Source organism: Calonectris borealis, chromosome 2 (assembly GCF_964195595.1).
Source record: "Calonectris borealis chromosome 2, bCalBor7.hap1.2, whole genome shotgun sequence".
NCBI lineage: Eukaryota > Metazoa > Chordata > Aves > Procellariiformes > Procellariidae > Calonectris > Calonectris borealis.
In genome coordinates, this window is record NC_134313.1 from 121566623 (window position 1) to 121586940 (window position 20318).

At 34.8% G+C, this 20318-nt stretch overlaps 1 protein-coding gene across 1 annotated transcript in view; it reads left to right on the plus strand.

Moving 5' to 3' along the window:
• ULK4 (unc-51 like kinase 4) overlaps positions 1–20318 on the plus strand; it is a 253157-nt gene that overhangs the window by 99930 nt on the left and 132909 nt on the right. The window contains exons 29-31 of the mRNA XM_075143193.1: positions 5342–5393; positions 5493–5637; positions 11336–11428. Of these exons, the coding sequence (XP_074999294.1) occupies positions 5342–5393; positions 5493–5637; positions 11336–11428 (290 nt within the window). The remainder of the gene's footprint in view (positions 1–5341; positions 5394–5492; positions 5638–11335; positions 11429–20318) is intronic.

Consider the following 20318-nt stretch of genomic DNA (forward strand, 5'->3'; position numbering starts at 1 on the left):
AATATGCATTAGATTATTTTTTCTATTACATTCTGAGAGATTACTGGCAATATTAAAACATTGAGGAGCATGCTGTGCCTCCAACAAATACTTTAAGAAGTTTGAAGGCAGCATGATCTTAATTCCATGGTCACTTTCAGCAATAACTTTGTATGTGGAATTTTAAAGGGAATAAATGTCAAGGTAATGTTGGATGTTGTGGATCTTACCTGTGACTGGAAAAAACGGGTTTGGGAGCTGATGGTCTTTGCTTTGGTATGTTCTGCTTTGAATAGTAGATAAGGAGATGATGTTTGTCAGTAGTTGTAAGTTAAACATATGCACAGTGAAAAGAACCAGATACCTCTAGAAGAATCTTTGGAAGTAAAGTAATGGGCTTAGTCACTTGCAAGTTTGGATACGATAGCTGCATGGAGTGGATAGTGTAGTTTCTTCATGGAAGTTTAATTCCTGGGTCTGATTTTCACTTGAGAACAGCATGGTTCACAAATGCTACTGGACTAGGCTTTAAGCCTGCTTGCTTTTTCTGTCTGCCCAGTGTAATACCAAATGTCAAGACTTTGGCCTTAAGCAGTGATTTGAAGAGCTCTGAAGCTCAGTTTCAATCAAGGGAGAGATTTTTTAGGTTGGTAATGTTAACCGTATTAAAGTAAGTTCTGTTGCCTTGAGAAGGGGGTTAAGCTACCCATATAAACATAGCCTAAGTTGTAGGGGATAATGGATAAGTTTGGTTATATGCTAGTTCATTAATACATGATGGTTGCATGTATATGTTGAATAGTTTAATTCATCCTTGCTGACTAGCACAAGTGAATGGAAGTTTAGTTCTGCGTCATTATTCTTAGGGGATACCTCCTGCTAAATAGGGATTTAGTGTATTGCATCCTCCCACTGTGAGCCCTTGCAGTGTTATAACTGCTTTTTAGGGGGTGCTTGTGGAGCTTGGACTTTGCTTGCTCAGGTTAAGTAAAGCTGAGGCAGTGTGTGTTTGTTTGTAACAAAGCAGGCACATATATTTAGGGTGCAGGCCTTGTGTCTGACATCTCCTGAACAGTGGAGACAAGCAGAGAAGGACTGAAATTACAGTTTTCTCTTTCAAGCCCCTTCTAGTAGCTGGTGAATACTTAACTACTCTGAAACTGGCTTGTCTCTCTTTCTCTTTTGAGGGTTAGAGTAACATACAGACTTTGCAGAAGAATTTCTATCAAAATTCTGCATTGTTTTCAAAAGATCTGATTTTTGTAAGTAATAAAATACTGCAGAAAAGTGAGTACAGCTTTTGCTGGGTGCTCATACCTCACTAGTAGAGTTTTCCTTGCAGAAATCAGTGAAGTGAACATTATGGAGACAGATTTTTGGTTTTGCATAGTATACTTGGATTTCCAAAATGTTTTTGACAAAGTCATGCACCAAATCCATCAGTGGCCCTTCCCTCTTACCCTCTGACCGATCAACTTCTCTAACTAGTTAAAATTTACTAAGTAGAGAATAGAAATCAGTTTTTAAAAATTTGGGTATATTAAGAATGGTGCCTTACAAAGATCTGTGTTGCAACATGTGCTATTTATAACTAATCCAGAAAAGGGAATAAATAGGGAGGTGACAGAACTGACTGATGACACTGAATTATTCACAGTAGTGAAAATTAAAACTGACAGAAGAGTTGCAGAAGGTTTCAAGATATTGAGTGAAAAGACAATAAAATGACATGCAGTTCAATACTGATAAAAGTCAAACAATGCACATGGGGAAAATCATTCGAACTATGCATATGCAGTGTCAGGCTCTAAACTACTTGTAACTGTTCTGGAGATCTTTTAGCATCATTTTTCTATGAAAATGATAGCTTTATACTCAGCAGTAATCCAAAAGTCAACTAGATTATAAGAAATGACTGGTAAAAGATCAGACGAAAAAGCAGGAAACATCACTATGCCGTGGTAAGTCTGTGGTGCCTTCAAGCCTTGAATCATGAATGCAGTTGTGGTCATTCACTCTCAAAGGGAATGGAGCTTAACAAGAAAAAGTACAGCTCGATGATGCGAGGAGGGACTGAGTAGATAAGAACTTCAGCTTGGAAACAAAAGACTTGAGAGTATAAAATTATGAATGACATGGAAAAGATGAATTGGAAATAATTACTTATGGTTTTTATAAATAAGAATAAGTGCGTATCAAGTTAGCTGCTTTAAAATAAACAAGGAAGTCCCTTTTCATAAGGCATAATTGAAGTGTGGAATTCAGTGCCATAGGTATTGCACATGCTAAAAGTATAAATACATTTAAGATAGGATCGGACAAATATAGGGGAGAAAAGGCTAGTAAGCATTATGAAATGCAAACATACAGATACAGAATCAGCTTAGGAAGATTTTTAACTCGAGTTACTTTACTAGAAACGAGTTGTGCTTTACGCTTCATCTATTTCTCCTACTCTTTTTCTACTCCTTTCCAATTGGCAGAAACAGGATTACTAGGTGTGAGCTACTTTTTTTTTTTTTTTTTTTTGGTCCTGTACTATAGCTGTCCTGTATTATGGCTGGGAGATGTGAATGTAGTGTGTATGAAAGTTTCTAGTATTTCATTGCTATATTTTGGGTACTGGTAACAGCACAGTTGTGGCAACATAGCCTTTGAATGCCATCATTACAGAATTACACAATGGTGGCTCTGTGCAATTAGGGATTTGTAATGAACTGGATATCAGGCTATTTAGAAGATGGTAGAAACCCAGATATAGCTATGATCATATTTAAACTATCTAGTCTGTTTAGGCTTAAAGAAGACTATTTCCCACTTTTTTTTGTAAACAATCTTAGTGATAAAGACTGAAACAAAAAAATATCTGACTACCTTCATGCATACATGGAGATTTGATTCCATGTAGATGTCAGCAGTCATTTAAAAGAAAAAATGAATCCTTGATTAGTATTCTTCTATTTGTTTCAATCCCTCTAGAAAATGCCAAAATACTAATACCATGCTTCTGTATACATAACTTAAAGAAACGTGTGCAATTCAGTGGTGAATTTATTAAAAATACTTTATTTACTATTACACTTCAGTTTATTTCACCTCAATAATTACTTGCTTAGTTCATATCTTGTTTACAAATTTGTGTACACATTAGTAAAAAAACAGTGACCCAAATGGCATGGAGAGAAGATGAAGGTTGCAGAGTTAGGAAGTATCTGATTTAAGGTTCATGTACAATTTAATACTTGCTTCTCCCTTCAGCATGTGCATTCTGATATGCTCTTGCATCACAAAATAATTTTCCATAGGATTAGTGCTTCATTTAGTTGATCTCCCCACCACACCGAACTGACATGAGGCAAACACCTCCTGTGGAGAATTCATTCTAAACAGTTTGTTTGCCAAAATTGAGGTTCGTGTTAGAAAAAGGTCAGAAAAAGCTACTACAGTTATTTAAGACCTAAAGAATCTTCTTTACAATGACAATTTAAAATATGTTTGTCTTAGAAAAGACTTATGGCTGGCTTAACTACATTCACTAATGTGGTAAGACTACTGTTAATACTACATGAAAGGGAAAGAAGATTTGAAGTTTTAGAAATTGAAGTTGCATCATACTGCTGTATACTGCTATCTTGATTGGTATCAGTCTGAGTCAATGCTGCTGCTGCTGAGTGATTCATAATATTCTGAGTCCCTACGTTGCTTCAGACAATTGCGAGCTGCTTTTTTTGCCTCTTTTCTGTCTCACACCTTTAATTTATCACTTAAATGTGCCTCTTCATTTAAGAAGCATTGCAGTAGGTTGAACTGTTTTTTTTTGGACTGAAAGACCTTAAGTACATACATTTTTTTAATCCTGCCTTACAGATATGTTATAACTGATAAATTACCATTTGTAGAACAATTTAGAAACCTGCACTAATGGAGTTGTTGGAGTACAATGTAGTTTTATTATTTATCTTACTGCATATTAACTGATACGTCCATTAAATATTTCAAAATTATGAAGTGTAACAAAAGTCACTACGTCTATGATATGAAGCATTATCTATATAAGTGTAAAGGCTATTTGTACTTGCAAGAGTAGTTTGACTTCCATACCTCAAGCAGAGTCCTTTACCTCTTTTATTGAAAGTATGTAACAAAGGCATCTTTTGGTTGTTTATTCAGAAGTGAAAAAAGCTAGACTAAATGAATCCCTTAACATCAGAGATTTGTTTAACAGAGACCACCAACTAACAATGAAATAGTTGCTAATTGTAGTTATTGCTGACTAGAGGCTAACTTCATTTAGTGACCCCTTTTCATATAGACTTTCAGCTTCTATAGGTGTTTCTTAATAGTAGCTGCATAAATCTAGAGAAATTCTGTCTTCTAGTATTAATCACTAAAAGAAAACACATTGGGGATTATAACGCAGTCTTGTTACACCAAGTCCTGTCCGTGATATAGTGAGAACCTACACAATAATTTTATTAGTATAAATAAATCCAAGGACAAGCTAAGTATCCATGATGCATACTTAAAAATTGCAGGGCTGTCCATCTATCCTCTCCCCCAAAACAAAGCATGTCCTGTCTAAATAAATTATATTTTACCAATGACTTAAGACTTAGCAATTTATTCTCTTATAGAGAATACTAATAATACACTATTTTTGTAATATTAGATATGTAAAATGGAGTTATAGCCTAGTTTGCCATAAGTTGTTTTCAGCTTATGGAACTAAGCTGACTAATCCTGTGACAGATGATTAATCTGTAACAATACACTCATGGACAATGAAGAGTTGACTGGATTTTTTTTTTTGCATTTCAAATGTTAAGTCTGTAAATTTACATTTTAATTGAAGACTGTGTATTACCAGAATGGAAAAAGTTAAAATTTTATCAAGACTCTCTACTAAGCTTAGGGATATTTCATTAGAGATAGTACATCTTTCTTGATGTATTTTAGTTCCATGCAGGTTTGTTTTAGAAGGACGTTTCTTCTGAACTCTATTCGATGATTAGTTTATGGATTAAAGCATCAGGATTAATAGATATTCTAATACTCTTTTTTCGTAATATCTTACATCTGCACTGAATTCTGTATTTTAAATTAAAAATTTACTCTTAATGAATACCAAAGTTACTGTTGTTTTCTATATAAAAGTACATTACTGTCTCTAACTTTATGACAGTTTACCGGAGAAAAGTGAACCTGGTGGCTTTATAAGTGTGATTATGGATGAATTTCCATGATTGTTCATCTCTTTGATTAAGCGCTCTAGCAGTGGAATAAACATAGATGATAGTGTATCTGTGTTCTATTTTTTTCCCCTGTGAATAATCTAAGCCAGATATTTCTAATTCTGTTTTAGGTTGAAGACTCTATCCTCCCACCACTAGTTTCTTTGGTCCACAGTCAGAATGGTAAGTATATGGCCACATCAACTACAGTTTCCATGAATTCCACATTTTGTTTTAATTAGACTTCAGTGTGGTCACATTCTTGGCACCTTTATTTTCAAGTGGAATGGAGACTCTTCAGCTTGCGGTTGCTCTCGGAAACCACATCACTGCTTTTAAGCCACGAGGTCATGGCTGAGGAGAAAGGGGAGAGCCTCGACTCAAACAGCAAGCTTCTGTCTCTCATTAGAGATTCATTGCTGCCTGAGTAAGTATAATGTTGCTCCTGTAATGGGGAATAACTTGATACTCAATGCATTTTGACAGTGTATTTGTTTTAACTACCCTTTATATGTTTAAATGGCAAAACGAAAAGAGGAATAGCAATTAACTGCTGCCAGAGTTCTCCGCCCATCTCTCTCCTAGGTTTATTTAGTACTTTGTCATATACAACACAAACACAACTTCTGTGAGACACTCATTTCTGATACTGTGCCTCTGGCTGCTCTTGGAGTGAAACAAGTTTCCCCTAGCTTTTGGGCTGTGATTTAAATACTCCTTTTTTGTTCTGCTAATAAAGTCAGAACATTCTAACAGCAACATCTTTTTGTCTCTTTTGGATATTGTGCCCTCATGTAAGATGTTCTGAAATCATATGGAATGGCATATAATTTCTTAAAAAGGAATTGTATAGGATGGATTAGTCCTCCATGATCCACTCAGGGGTTATTGCCTCTAAATTGCTGCCCTTTGCTGCTGCCCCAGGCAGCAGAAAAACCCTACAGTAGAGTAGATGAAACCACAGCCTGTGGGCCAGATGTGGGCTGGAACTTCATTTATATGGTTGACGGTCAAATGAGGCCTGTCATTTCAAAATGACTTGCAGGTGAGCACGAAGACAGCTCTCTGTTACGCACATGCATACTGTGAGCTGGTAACATCTGTGAGTAGAGGGAAGGAAAGCACGAACGCAGGATGAGTACAGTAAAGATGAGTCATCACTTATCTTTCACATTATTCTAATAATGTTACAGTGTATTTTAATGTGTGGTCCTCAAAAGTTAATAATTGTAAATACTTAGCTGCCCTAACTGAGAAAATTGTTCTCCACCCCTACATTAAGTAAGTGTCAGAAGGGTGGAGGAATGGATGCTGGATAATGATCAGAAACACAGTGTCTTCCCCAAAAATGAGACTGTCTCTTGCTAATTGACTAATGTTCTTACAAGTTGAGGACCAAAGTTCTGTCCATACAAGATGTGTAATCTTTCCTCTGTGAGAGAGAATGGGAAGGAAATCTTAGAGCTCTATAGAGAAGCTTATTTTCACACCTTTCTTCACACTATTTTTTTTCACTGGTTATTATTATGAATTAAAATGGAAACTGAAAATATTATTTTAAAAATAGAGTCTATGCATTATTAAAAGCTGTCAGATACTTTTCTTCAGGTAGAGGAAGAGTCAAGCGAGACTAAGCTCTTTCCTTCCTCTGAATCTTGCCCTTTGTGGACATGCCCATCTTATAAAATGTTTCTCATTGAACTGGGGGAGCGGGGGCAGTGTCATGCTAGTTCCAAACTAGAAGGAAAACAGCCAGTATAACCTGTCTCCAAGCTAATTAGCTCAATTGAGTGGCAGGGCTTTTTGGTCTGAGACTAAATATGATCCTACTTTGGGGACTTCTGCTGTGCTATCTTTGCATGCATTGCATTGTAGTTATATAAAAAAGGGTCTTGCAGTAGCTCATAATCTTGGTTCCAGGCTTGAAGTATTTCCTGAATCAATTCCTTTATCTCACCAGTAGAGATGATGATAAATGTATTTGAAAAGCACTTTGAGATTATCTCAAGAAAATAATTATTGACGTTTATGATATTTGGAATATATTGGAACTTGGTATAAACAAATTTTGCTCTAGCTTAGGAGCATAGTAAAGCAATATTTAAATCTTCCAGTGATTCAGAAAGAGTTAACTGGTGTCTGCATATTTAATACATTACTTGAACCTGTGGTTTGAGCCAACCCCTAGGAAATATGTTCACCTGTGGGGAGCAGGTAATCAATGCAAGAAGGTACAGAGGAAACAAAAAGCGGAGGAGGGTTTGAGGATTTTCTGCAGAAAAGAAAACTCAAACTCAGTTTTGACTTGAAAGTCTTAAAACTCACTTTGGAGAGGACTTAAAAAAAACCTAAGAAAAGACCAAAGCAGCTGCTTTGGATGTCAAAAAAGACATGAAAGGTAAGTTTTGTTCAGCAATGTTCTACGTATGGGTAGGAAGATATTGATGGGAGGTAGGAATGAATCCTCATACACTCTCTACGGTTCTCAAAAGAAGCTTTATCTGAATGCAAAGGGGTCTGGCCTAAATCTAGAGAGAAGGGAGGTCTAAGATTCAATGTAACCTACTCGTGAAGATAACATAAAGTCCTATCCCAAGAAGTAAGAGTTACTTGAAAACTCTGAGGTAGAAAGTAAAGAAACAGCTAGCCTGTGTTTGGAGGCTGAAGAGGTGTTTGCTGATGTTTAGTCTTTCTGTTGCTGGACAAAGGATAGGACAGAGTGTAACTCAGCTGAGGACAGTCAAAAGAGGAGAGGAGGGATGCAATGGCTGTTTGTTCGTGGGCAGTCTGTGTGGGGAAGTGGGTATTTCCACCCCTTTTAATTCTGCTTTTTAAGAACTGAGAGCTGTTGAGTATGGAAGAGAGGGACATCTGGCTTTAACATGTGATGTTCTTTTTAAGGAAGGTTATAATGGTGCTCATTTGCGTATATATTTCATTCCTATGAATATCTTCTCCAAGTTAATTTGTTTAAATGTAAAACTCACCCAGGAAATAGAATTTTGGTCACTGTGCATGAAATATAAATGGTCTTCATTTTGAGCTAAATGGAGGAATGCAGTGGTTGCCACTTCTTTCTCATCTTCTGCATCATCAATAAAATGGTAATTCCATTAAATATTTGTGCATTTGTAGATCAGAAAGTTAACTTCCTCACAGGATTTTGGTAGAATTGAATGAAATTGTGTCATTTAATTTCAGTTCACTGAAAGGTTATTTTCCTGAGTATTTCATAAACAAAACGAAGCTTTCAGCTATAGAAAATTAATACAAGGCAAATGTTTTCTGTTACATATCCAGATTTTTTTAATCAGAAATCAAAACATCAGCACTTTTTTATTTAATTCTTAATGTTCCTAATTATATATCATAATTTGAAATTTGAGCCAGAACCAGCAAAAGGAGAGGAATGTGTAAATAAAGTTCTGCTTCATTTGAAAGATTATGTAGCTTGTTCTTAGTAGACTGCCAAGCCAGTTCTGCAAGCACAAAGTCCAGGATACTTGAGATAATTTGTCGATAAAATGTTTAGTCTTTTTTAAGAGCTTAAGAGAATCCATATCCCCAGATCTCTAGGTCCTCTTGTCACTGTTGCTTATAGAAGAGATTGACAAAATAACTCATTGCGGTGTACTACCTACAGTTTACAAAACCCTTATAAAATGTTCTTCAAAACTGTTGTTACTAAATTGGTTTGTGTTTTGAAGTGGCAGGGAAATCATTAGATGAATTCATTCATTTAACAAAGTATCTCAAGCACGGAATATTTTCCCTTCACAGAAGGTTCATGTATTTATAGCTCCTAATGGCCTTTATTCAGGCAATCTGTTTATATTAATTGCCAAGACATTCATTTTGGTAATCTGCATTTTCTCACATGGTATTTGGTTTGATGGATCACTGCACTTGCCCTTAGAAATATCCTCTACTAATGTTTTCTGTGCGGGGGTGGGGGTAATAGAGTTTCAAGTAAAAGGAAATAAAGTGAGACTGATTTTTATTGAAATCTGAGGAATTAGGATGCTAAATGTGCAGAATAGTAACAGTGTCTCTCAAATGTAATACATAGAAGGCTTAAAATTGTTTAAAGTGGACCTTGTTTAGGGAAAATATTGATGTGTCTATCATAAAACAAGTATATTGCCAAGTGTCAGATTTTTAAGCTAGCATGGCTGATTCATTCGTTATTACTATTAGGAATTACCATTTTGGAGACCTAAATCCATGTCTTATGCAGTGAGCAGATGACTTCTGGCACCTAAGTCACTTGATAGCATCTTTGCTTGCCTCAAAAGATTTAGTCATGGATTCTGCAAAAAAATGCAAATAGTTCCATTATATTTGGTAGGAATATGTATTGGGCTCACATAGGGCTTCCAGGATCAGTGTCTACTAATGTGTTACAGTATTTTCTTCCTTATGAAGAAAGGGACTTTTTAATCACCAATGAGAAATAGTTTTCTTTCAGGAACTGGAATGTGTCATTTGTAAAGGAGAGATTTTAATCACTGAAGACATGACCAACACTGACTTATAATTGATTAATTGTGTAGATTCTCTAATGTGGTTTGCAACTCTACGGCAGAATATTCAAGCTAATACGTAGTAGCCATGACACATTGCCCATAGGCTGTGTGCTTGTGTGGGAATGTTAGCCCCTATGAAGGAGCTCCCACAGGCTACATCAAGAATGCACAGCTGGTTTAGAGCTGTCCAGATGAGAGGCTTGGCCGGAAAGCACGACACCTCTTTCTAAATTTCCTTGCTGTGTAAATTGGAGTGCTGAGGTGCGGTGCTTGGGGAGAGGGGATCTTTATTCCAGTGAAAAGCTAGCACACAGTAGGGTACATGCCAACACCCAGGTGGTGGGAAGTGATCCAGATTCCTCAGTTCAGGCAGCACTAGGGATCTCAAGATGTGAAGTAAAATTCTTGGTGATTTGCTTGATTCCAACTCCCTCTCCCCCTCAGAACACAAAAAGAAAAAAATGTAGTGAAAGCGTTTTGTTGCACAAAACGTGATAACTTACCACATTTTCCTACAAATCAACCTTTCATTTGCACTTGATTAATTCTTCATGGTTTTTCTTTTACAAACGAAGCGATTAATGCTTCCAATTCTATTACTTACACATGTTTAGAGTAGCACTATTTGTAACCAAAGACAGTGTTTTGACATGGCTGAGTCTGTGGTGGTGTTTTTTTTTTTTTTGCTTACATCTTTCTCTCTTCCATCATTGTATCCTATTGCCCTTCAGATACATTTTGATTTAAACAAAATAAAAATAGCGCTGTTTGTTGGGTGGGCTTTACTGGAATGTTAGCAGCAACAGCAAGACCTGTTTTGTTTTTCAGCAGCCTGTTTTCCCTTACCAAGATTTCCATGAGGTGATATTTGCAAATGTTTCATAGATGTTTTTCTTGTAGTTTTATCTTCACTGCCATAGCTCTCAATAAACATTGTTTGAAGTATTTTTTTATTGTTCTGTTCCATATTACTTGGAGAATGGAAGTATACTGTAGTTAAAGCAATATTTTTTGAAATTTGAAATAAAACAAAGCTCAACGCGAGTGTTTTGTAAGTAAAATATTTCATTTTGAGAATAATCACTATGTAAACAAAATATAGAGCTTAATCATATATAAGTTGGTTGATGGTCTTCCTGAGCGCCCAGTAAATCTTCTGCCTAATATTTTGAGGCTCGGTTTCTACTTGCCTATTGAAGATTAGATTTTTTAATATATAAAAATATATAATATAGATCAATAAATAAATCATATAGAAAAATGCATTTTATAAATATATTTTAATATAGTTTATATTTATAAAAACGTGTATGTTTTATAAATATATATAATCACATATTTTATAATTGTGTATCTCTCTCTAAAAACTAATGTGTTCTTTTGTTAATGTTGCTTTTAAAGTTAATCTGATGTTTTAAAATACTGTTTCTAAGTCTTGTTTATTGCCTTGTACAGTTCCAAACAACATTGTGTTTCCATTGTGGTTATTATAAAGTTTGGAAATGGGAAATGATGTATTTTTAATATCAACTTTTTAACACACATCTCTTGACGTTTTTTCCCCCACTGTTGCTACCCCTTTTCCCCCTTCCCTTTCAGGTATGAGCACATTCTGATGGCTCCGGACCCAGTACCAATGTATGCTCTGAAACTGTTGGTGGCCGTGACTGAACACAGCCCTGCTTCTGTGAGGTGATACAACTACACATTCTCTGTTGTTCTGGGTTCTTTCTGTTTCAATTAATTTCTTTCCATTAGGAATTAACAATAACTTAGATCTCACTATCATACTACTTTGACTAGCACTTAGCTGATTTAGAAAATCCTTGGAGAATATTTGTTATATAACACAATCCTGTGTCTTTTGTGCCAATTTTATATGGTCCTCGTTATTTTAATATGGATTTAGCCAATGAAACACTAGAGGCAAAATCATAAGAATTTTAACATTAAAATTATCATTAAAAACTTAAAAAAATTAATACCAAAACATTATCAAAACTGTTGTCCAGCTAAGCATATTTGTACTAGGACAAAGGTGATGCGTTTGTAAAACCAGTCAATTCACTTTAAAGCTGTTCAGTTTTTCTTCAAATATAGCTACCCTTGTAAGTTCCTAAATACAGATTTTAATGTTTGGTATAGGTACACTCAGTATGTTTAAAAGTATCTTAATGTCTCTTTCTTCTGGTTCAAAGTTTAGGCTGTGGTGGCCAAAAAAAAAAAAAGTGGCATAGAACTTAAACTGCATTTGTTGATAGTAATAAGGAAGCATCTCTCTCACATATGTGTGTACACATGCAGCTCTTCCCCTTCCTGGATCTGCCCAGAAAGTCATGTTTTCTTGCACTCACCATTGTCTGTTCGTGGTGGCTGACAGTGTTATGGCTAAGAAGTCATTGCGTACCATACTGTCTTGCTTTGATTGATTGAAATGAGCACAAGATAAAAAAACTATAAGGGAATTTAATTTGTTTTCCCACTGTTTTTATTACAAAAGATGAAAACATCCTCTTTTAATCTTGTATGATGCTACTGTGAACGGTGCTTTAATATACTAAGTAGACGAAAAATGAACTAGGCAATAGAGTGGCTTGAGATTTTAAATGGTTTGAATACAGTAAATGTACTTAACTGTATTTTTATTGTATAGAAGCTGTTTATGCTACTGCAGGATTTTATGTATTATACAAACAAATAGTACAGCTTTCTATTTTTAGAATTAACCTACAGATATTCTAATACTTTAAGAGTTACAAAAAATATTTCTGTAACTAAAATGCTGGACATTATAGCAGCAATTTTCCTCTGTCTAATGAATTCTCTTTATTTGAGTAATCGTGTATTTGCCCTTATGCTCAATGTAGGTAGATTGTGGATGCACACTCATCCTCATGGTCTTCTTACAGCAGACAGCAATTCTTTTCTTAATATTATTAAAGAGCAGCTGTGGATATCCAATGAACTGTTAATAATTTTAAATCCAGTGTATCCAGTACTGTTATTTAAGGACGGGCTACTATATTCCAGATACTAACACTTCTGTAATTGTTCTGTTTCTCACCTGTTTTACTGGCCCTCTTCTTTTACTTTCACTAAATAATTTCTTTGGCTAGATTTCTGAAGGAGCAGAGTTTATGCAGTTCTCTTGGTCTGTTTCCTTCCTGATTCTCTGACTTCCCAATAACTATAGCTGGAAGTAGCCGATGCATCAAAAGCGTGACAGAGGTGAATAATATATTCATATTTGCAGAAACTGCTAGTGAACAAAATGGGAATGAGGTACACGCTATAGTGAACACTAGATCACAATTGATTCTATTTTGGTTTGATGGCTAATTAATCAGTACGTGTGGAGCTCAGAATTACTCAAGGCATATGCTCTCTTTTGCCCCTTTCATTAGGCACATGGAAAGTATCTGCAATTATTGTGATGGGAAGTAAATAAGTAACATTGGACACAAATCCTTTGGGATTAAATTTGTTTTGTGGAAAAACTCTACTATATTTTAGTACTGATGATAGTGATGTGAGTCACTTTCTATTGAGTCTCTGCGGCTTCTTCAAGCTTACGTTTCGTCCACAGTGCCTGGCTTTCAGGAATGGATGCTTTCTCCTGTGACTTACTTTAAATGAATAAAAATGGTGGTAGCAAAAAGATTGCAAAATGACAACATTTTAAATTTGTATTTACCTTATTGTTTCTATATCTTTAAAAAATAGCTGTTTAAAAAATAACCTTATTTTGAAATAAAAAAGAGTTAATTGGGAGGAGGATGAGGGCTACTGTGTTTTATTTAGTTTGTTCCATATGATAGCTTGTTCTCAGGCATGTTCATCTCACATATTCTCTCTTTCTTACTCTCTCTTTTCTTTAATCCACCATTTTTCTTTTTCTTTAATCCCACCATTTTTCTTGTATCTCACACTTATCTTTCTTCTTCTTCCCATCCCCTCAGTCTTTTTCTGTGTGCTTCCCGATAGAGGTGTCAGCGTTTGAGCAGTTCTTATTTTAACATTTGAAAGGAGACAGATGCACTCCAATCTTTTGTTTCATTTTTTTTTCATAGCTGATACTGTAAATCAGCTAACTTGTGATATCAGAGGAAAAACATTCCATCCTCTTTTTACCATTTTTTTGACGCTTCTGTTTTTTATTACAGGGAGTTTGTTCTATATGGCAGAGGCATGGATATTCAAATATTATTATGTTTTTAATGTCTTATAAGCTTATGATAAAATACTGCTAATGTACAATACATATTTTGAATGCCTTTAATAATTAATATTTTGTAAGAATACAAAAAAATACTTTGTAATCTTTGCCATTGCTCCACTATTGGGGTTGTTTTTAACATTCTGTATTACGGGAGCTCTTCCACTCTATTGCTTTTCAATTTAGCAGTGGAGAATTCTAGTGATATCCCATTAATGTGCTGCAGAATTAGATCTCTCACAAACATAAGTTCCAGTATGTGTAAGATGGTAACTGTAAAAAAAACTTTAATGTGTTTCTATGAGCACATTAAGTATTTGGATATCTGATCATATGAGCATCCACAGAAAGAAAATCCAGTTTTAGAGAAGGATGAGTGTTTTCTTGTTTGTTTTCACCTTAATGGGTTAGAGTATGAATGAGTCGGGTGTTTCCCTTATATACATGTTTTTACATCATGCAACAATTGCTGTCGGATACAACCTTACTTAGAGTTTGTTTACTAAGAAAATAGCAGTTAGTGGAAGGATGAGCTTTGAACAGAATTTGTCCATCAGTTGCCTATTTTATACTTGGCTCAAAGCTAACAGGCTGGCTTTGAGAGTGTTAATAGTATTCTGTTGTGGCTCTCCTAGATACCTATTGCCTTGTTTTCTTCAAGAATTTGTTATGTTTTATGATAAGAAAAATTGTGGACATTAAAACCAGTGTGAGAATTAATAACAGAGTTCATCTTCAGCTATTTTGAGACTGGTGATTTTTAAAAGAAATCACTGATATTAAGGAAACATGTAACATCATTTAATGATTAATCTCTGGACTACTGGAAATTTGCGTTAGGGTTTTTTTTACCTTTGTTTAATTACTTTTGGTGGATTTTACTTGTGTAAGGAGTGGTTGGAAGAACTGGACTTCTCACAGTGAAAGCAGATGTCTGCAGCAGGGCGAGATCTGATTTAACTATGCAAAAACTGTATTCAAAAAGAGCAGTATCATAAGATACCTTGTCCTTTGTGTGTTTATCAACTTAATGTATGGGTTATATATACGGATAGAAAGTCAGACATCATCTATTCATTAAGGGTTGGGTTTTTTTTGGTTTCTGCTTTGAGTCTTGTACACTGTTTTGTTGTGGCCTGTAATGATCAGATTGCTAGATTTTTTTAGTAATAAGGAGTTGATTTGAATTTCTTCATTTCTTTTAATATGGTATATCAATTAGCTCTTCTTAAATGTTTTGGCTATTGTAAGGTATTTTATACTGTGCCTACTCTAGGAAACTTATACTGGATCATGATTCTTAACTTGGCTCTTGGTCTTATAGCTACATTTCATAACCTTATCTATATATTTTGCTGTGTGCTCTTTTATGCACCTACTTGACTTACCTTTAGTCAGAAACTTACAGTATTTGATGACATTAATATATCTGAAAGCTAAACACTCAAAACTATGGAGTTTGATTTGTATGGGTTGCTGAAATAGACATTTTTGGTTGCAAGGAAGGGAGACAGTAAGGGAAATAGAGTGGAGGTGAGAGGAGTGTCAGATACTGCATCAGATAATAATCATGAGAATGGGACACATTGCAGTATTCTGTTATTAAGGTCATTTCCTGAGGGGGGAAAAATAATCTGAAAACTAATGGTGTGACCCTTCTTAGATTTATAGTGGATTGAAGGACAGGGGAGCAAATTAAGGAACCTTCCCCACCTCCTGTCCTTGCTGTAATTTTCCCAGACAGACATTAGACACTGCTCTAGAAAAGGGGAAAAGGCGGCAGAAAACCAAATGGGAAGGTGCTGAAGAGCAGCAAAGAACTGCTGCTTCTAAATGTCACAGACCTAGTACGTGTGAAGATGATAGATGGATAGACCTTGTACATTGGAGCAGATTGTCTTGACTAATTAAAGTAACTTTTTATTACAATGTCTTTGGAGTCATCCAAGAATGGTCCAATTTTCAAACCTCATTTAGGCTACTGGTCGTACACATGCATTATCAATTAAAGACCATTAAGGCACATTTTAGAGTCGGTGTTGTAATGGATTGATCCTCTTATCATACATCATGATGTTGTACATTAGCATTTTTTTACATTTCAGTATATTCAGAAATGGTCTATCTGATATCCATGCCCTCGATTTCAAAAAACAAACAGTAAAAAAACCGCCAAACTCTTTGGAGGTCAGTGTGGTGCTTTTAATTGGTTTCTGTTGGTAGAATTGTGATTCAGTTCACAAGCACTTGTTAGCATTGTGCATAGATTATCTTTGAACCTGCTGTAGTTTCTTTGCCATTATACTAGAGGGCTAGCACCTAGCTTTCCTGGTGAATTGATTAATGTGGGCTTATATTAATTGCTTTAAAAACACTTTTTTCTTCTCATTAGTCAATTTTCTAGTTTAAGGTTGAAGTGCTCACTTTAAAAAGTAGATCTATTTGATTCTAAATTACTTCTCTGTTTTTGTTTTCTTGTTTTCTGTAATAAATACAAATAAAACAATATGGAGTAAGTTCTGATAACAGGTAAGCCTATAGGGCTTAGTCCAACTGAACTGAACGGTAGAATTACATGTTAGAGGTGTTCAACGTTAGTGAGAAAATCACAATGCAGATGGATTGAGAGAGTTTGTCAGAGGATAATACAGTTTTATTAGAACTTTGGGGAATATTTATGTAGATTTTGAACGTGATTCTGATTACACTAGTTTCACTTCTATGAAAACTGAGTTGTAAAAACCCTCATTTTCTTGTTAGAGAAATAATGCTAATATAAAACAGCAAAGAATTCATATGATCTTTGCTGTTTCTGTTATTTGGTATAATATTTGCATATATGCTGCTTTATTGAATAACACCAGGCAGGAAGACTTACCCAGAAACAGACTCTTGAAATGTTAAGTTGTGTGTCAGCTAATAATACTGTTGTCAAGTTGCACATCATTGTAATTCATATCAAAGGCGGTGGTCAGAGTTCATTATTGTAAGTGAGTTCTCATAATCTAGTCATGTACTGACTGTAATACTAATCAACATTTTTAATGTAAAACACAACTCCTTAGTGTTACATTTTATAAAAGTTCCCTGTTAGTAAAGAAATTAGCTATTAACCTTATACCTGTAATTGTTTCCTCTTTCGTGTTGCTGATCAATTGCTGCATGTCTGTTTTAAAAATGCAAGGCTACTATTTAATGTTACTGTTAAGTCAATTATTGAAAAATGTCATAGTGTAAGGTTCACATATTTACTCTTTTAATGTAAAGCATTAAACAGAAGCAGAGAGTTTTAAACAAGGTACACACTTTGATCTCACTTTGCCAGATGATGAACTAAAAAAATAGGTGACAAAGTCATTCTCTCCTTCTGTGGTCTAATAAGCCTCTAATTCTTTTTCTCTTCAGTAGGACAGCTTTACAAAAAGAGATTGGAGTGTAACCCTCTGTAGAGTGAACATAGCCTACTGACTAGCTAAATTTCCCTGAAGAGAGAAGGCTAGGGTTGAAGAAGAGGTTTGGAACCTGGATCTCTCTTACACTTCGAAGGAAGACATTTGGTAATCATTAAACCAAAACGCAACAAAACCCCAAAACTACCCTTTTAAAAAGAAAAGAAGCGAGTAATGCATGAGACAATGAATCCTAAATGGGTACTGATTACTGAACCTGGAAGATAGGAGCATTTTAAGCTTTCATATTGTCTAGATCAGCCAGATCCCTGCTCAGTGTTCTGAATATTGAAAATCCAATTTTAGGCCCATATTCTCCACATATATAAAGGTAGATGCTTTTACTTTTTATGACTGGAAATTCTAGAACCATGAGGACACCTAAATCCTTATGCAGATCCAACTCAGAAATGCTACTATTCCCAAATGTTTTCTAAACATTTTCTTGCTCATGCTTTTTTTTTTAATAGATAAATCATATATTTTAGATAGTTTTTTGTGGTTTTGTTTGTTCTTTTTTTTTTTAAAATGGAGGAAATATTCAGAGGACTGAAAGATAACCTTGTTATTGTAACACTGAGTGGTGGTGTTCTACCTGCTTACAGTTCTATTAAATGAATATAGATAAGGTCACTTCATAGCTATGTAGTTAATATTTATTAAAAATAATTTTTTAAAAGCTTCATTTTTACCTCTATTTTCTTTCAGCTCAGGATGGATTTGCCCATGTGTCCTCTTTCTTTCAGTAAAAGAAAATGGGTTTGGACTTTTAGCAGTTTCCAAAATATTTACCAGTCTCTTCCCTAGAGACTTTGCATAGAAAAAAAACAGTTATAGGTAATCACACGTGCAAGAACTGCAGTCTCTACACAAATTAAAATCTGAAATGGTGATCTTAATTTTCAATTCAGATTTAATCCCATTGTTGAATGGATGGCTTAAGTTCACTTTAATGACTCTTTTCTCCTTTAGATATTCATTAGTTGTTTTTAAAATATTTAAGAGATGCTTGATTACAAGTGCTTCTGTTAAGAAAAGGTCTTGCTTTGTGGAAGGCTTGCCAGCCTTCTGTTGTTATCTCTCTTTCAAACTTCTGCCATTCTTCAGAAGTTGTGACAGCCCTTTTGTCATGCAGTAGAATGAAATTTTGTAGAAATTGAGAACACTTGAAATCAATGTTAGTTGACTGCCTGAAGAAGTGATCGCTGGTATGTGAACTGGGACCTTTTCTTTTATCTCACACACTCCCTTCCATTTGTCCCCGGTCAGCCATCTCTCTATCAATCCAAAGGTGGTTGTTTTTTTTTTAATTTTAAATGCAGTAAGAAGTTTTTTTTTTTTGGGGGGGGAAATATATAGAAGGATTTACAATACTGTAGACTGTATTTTAGAACAGACCCTAAACCCACATAATGTCGTTTATGCTGCTTTCTTGCTTCTTACTGTGTCATGATCTGCAGGAAATGTAAAAAGAGAGGAGGCTCAAATGAGTTAGGTTGAAGGTGTAAGGCCTACTTTACCTTCCTTATTTAGTGCATTGAACACAGGGGTCAGTAATTTACTAGACAGGTGTGTTTATGTTTACACCTTACAGATCACATTAAAAAAACCTTATGGGTTCAGAAGCTTTCATTAACATTATCTGACTATTAAAGTGTTGGAAGTCTGAGGTGTAAAGCGAATGCTTTGCTGTCTTGGAAATGTTCCAAGGTTACTGGTAGAGCGTTGATTTTGTTGGTGAATGAAGTACTTTCTCACCCTCATTCTTTCTTTTAACAGATTGTGTTTATAATTTCTTAGGGATAAGAATGATAACCAAAGATCTTGGTTGATGTAAAAGACTAATTGCAATCCTTATTTGTGCAAATAGTTCTGCATGAACACTCTCAGGCATGAGAGTGCTTAGCTATAGAAGGCCAGAAGCAAGAAAAAATTGGTCGACATACTATTGTGTTTTTCATATCATAGAATCGTAAAGTGTCTCAAGTTGGAAGGGACCTAAAGGATCATTGAGTCCAACTCCCTGCTTCTCGCAGGACTACCTAAAACTAAATCATATGACTAAGAGCATATGACTAAAAATTTTTTTCAGAATTGTCTGCAGCTTTTTCATATATCACATCAGTTAAAGTTATTTAGCAAACGATGATTTTACGTTTAAGGAATTGTATCTACTTAGGGCTGAAATCTCAGTCAGGCTTGACTTTAAAGTTATAAATACACAAATGCTTAAAAAAAACGCTTTGGAAAAGTATCTAAAGTACAGTTGAAATAACTTATCTAACCAGCTATTGATTTATTCTAGACAATATTATAATTTTGTGAAACATCAAGATGTATTTTATGTTAAATAAAAATCTGAAAATTAAATTGTAAAAACTTTAATGCAATTTTTATTTAATATAATGTTAAAAAGTAGCAGAACTGGAGAAAGGACTAACATCGTTGTGCTTCCTTGCCTTCAAACAAGTCTTTAAAACTTGAGGAAGAATGGAATTGTTTTTCTTATTTTCCAGTTGGATACAGTAACAGTCTAAAATATATGATCACAACCTGGCAAAAACTTCAGAAAATATTAGTCTTCAAGCTTTAACAGCAACAACATCAAAAAAGCTCTGCTAAAAAAAAATGGTTTAGGATCCTTAAAGGAAGTAAGATTTACTAGACTTTCATCAGTTCCATTTGTGACGATTAGTGAACTTCATCCTTAAGCAGAAAAATTTCTTGAGGCATAATACTTCTTAAAATCAGTTTTCAGAGTAAGATATCGTGATTGTAATTAAAAGGTTTTCAATGGTATCATTTCTGATACTTCAGGGGATGAGTAGGTTTATCAGAAATTATTATGATCACTTAACCATACTTGAAATTCATTGTGTTTTAATTCATCTGATATTGAAAGTTTATGAAGAAATAT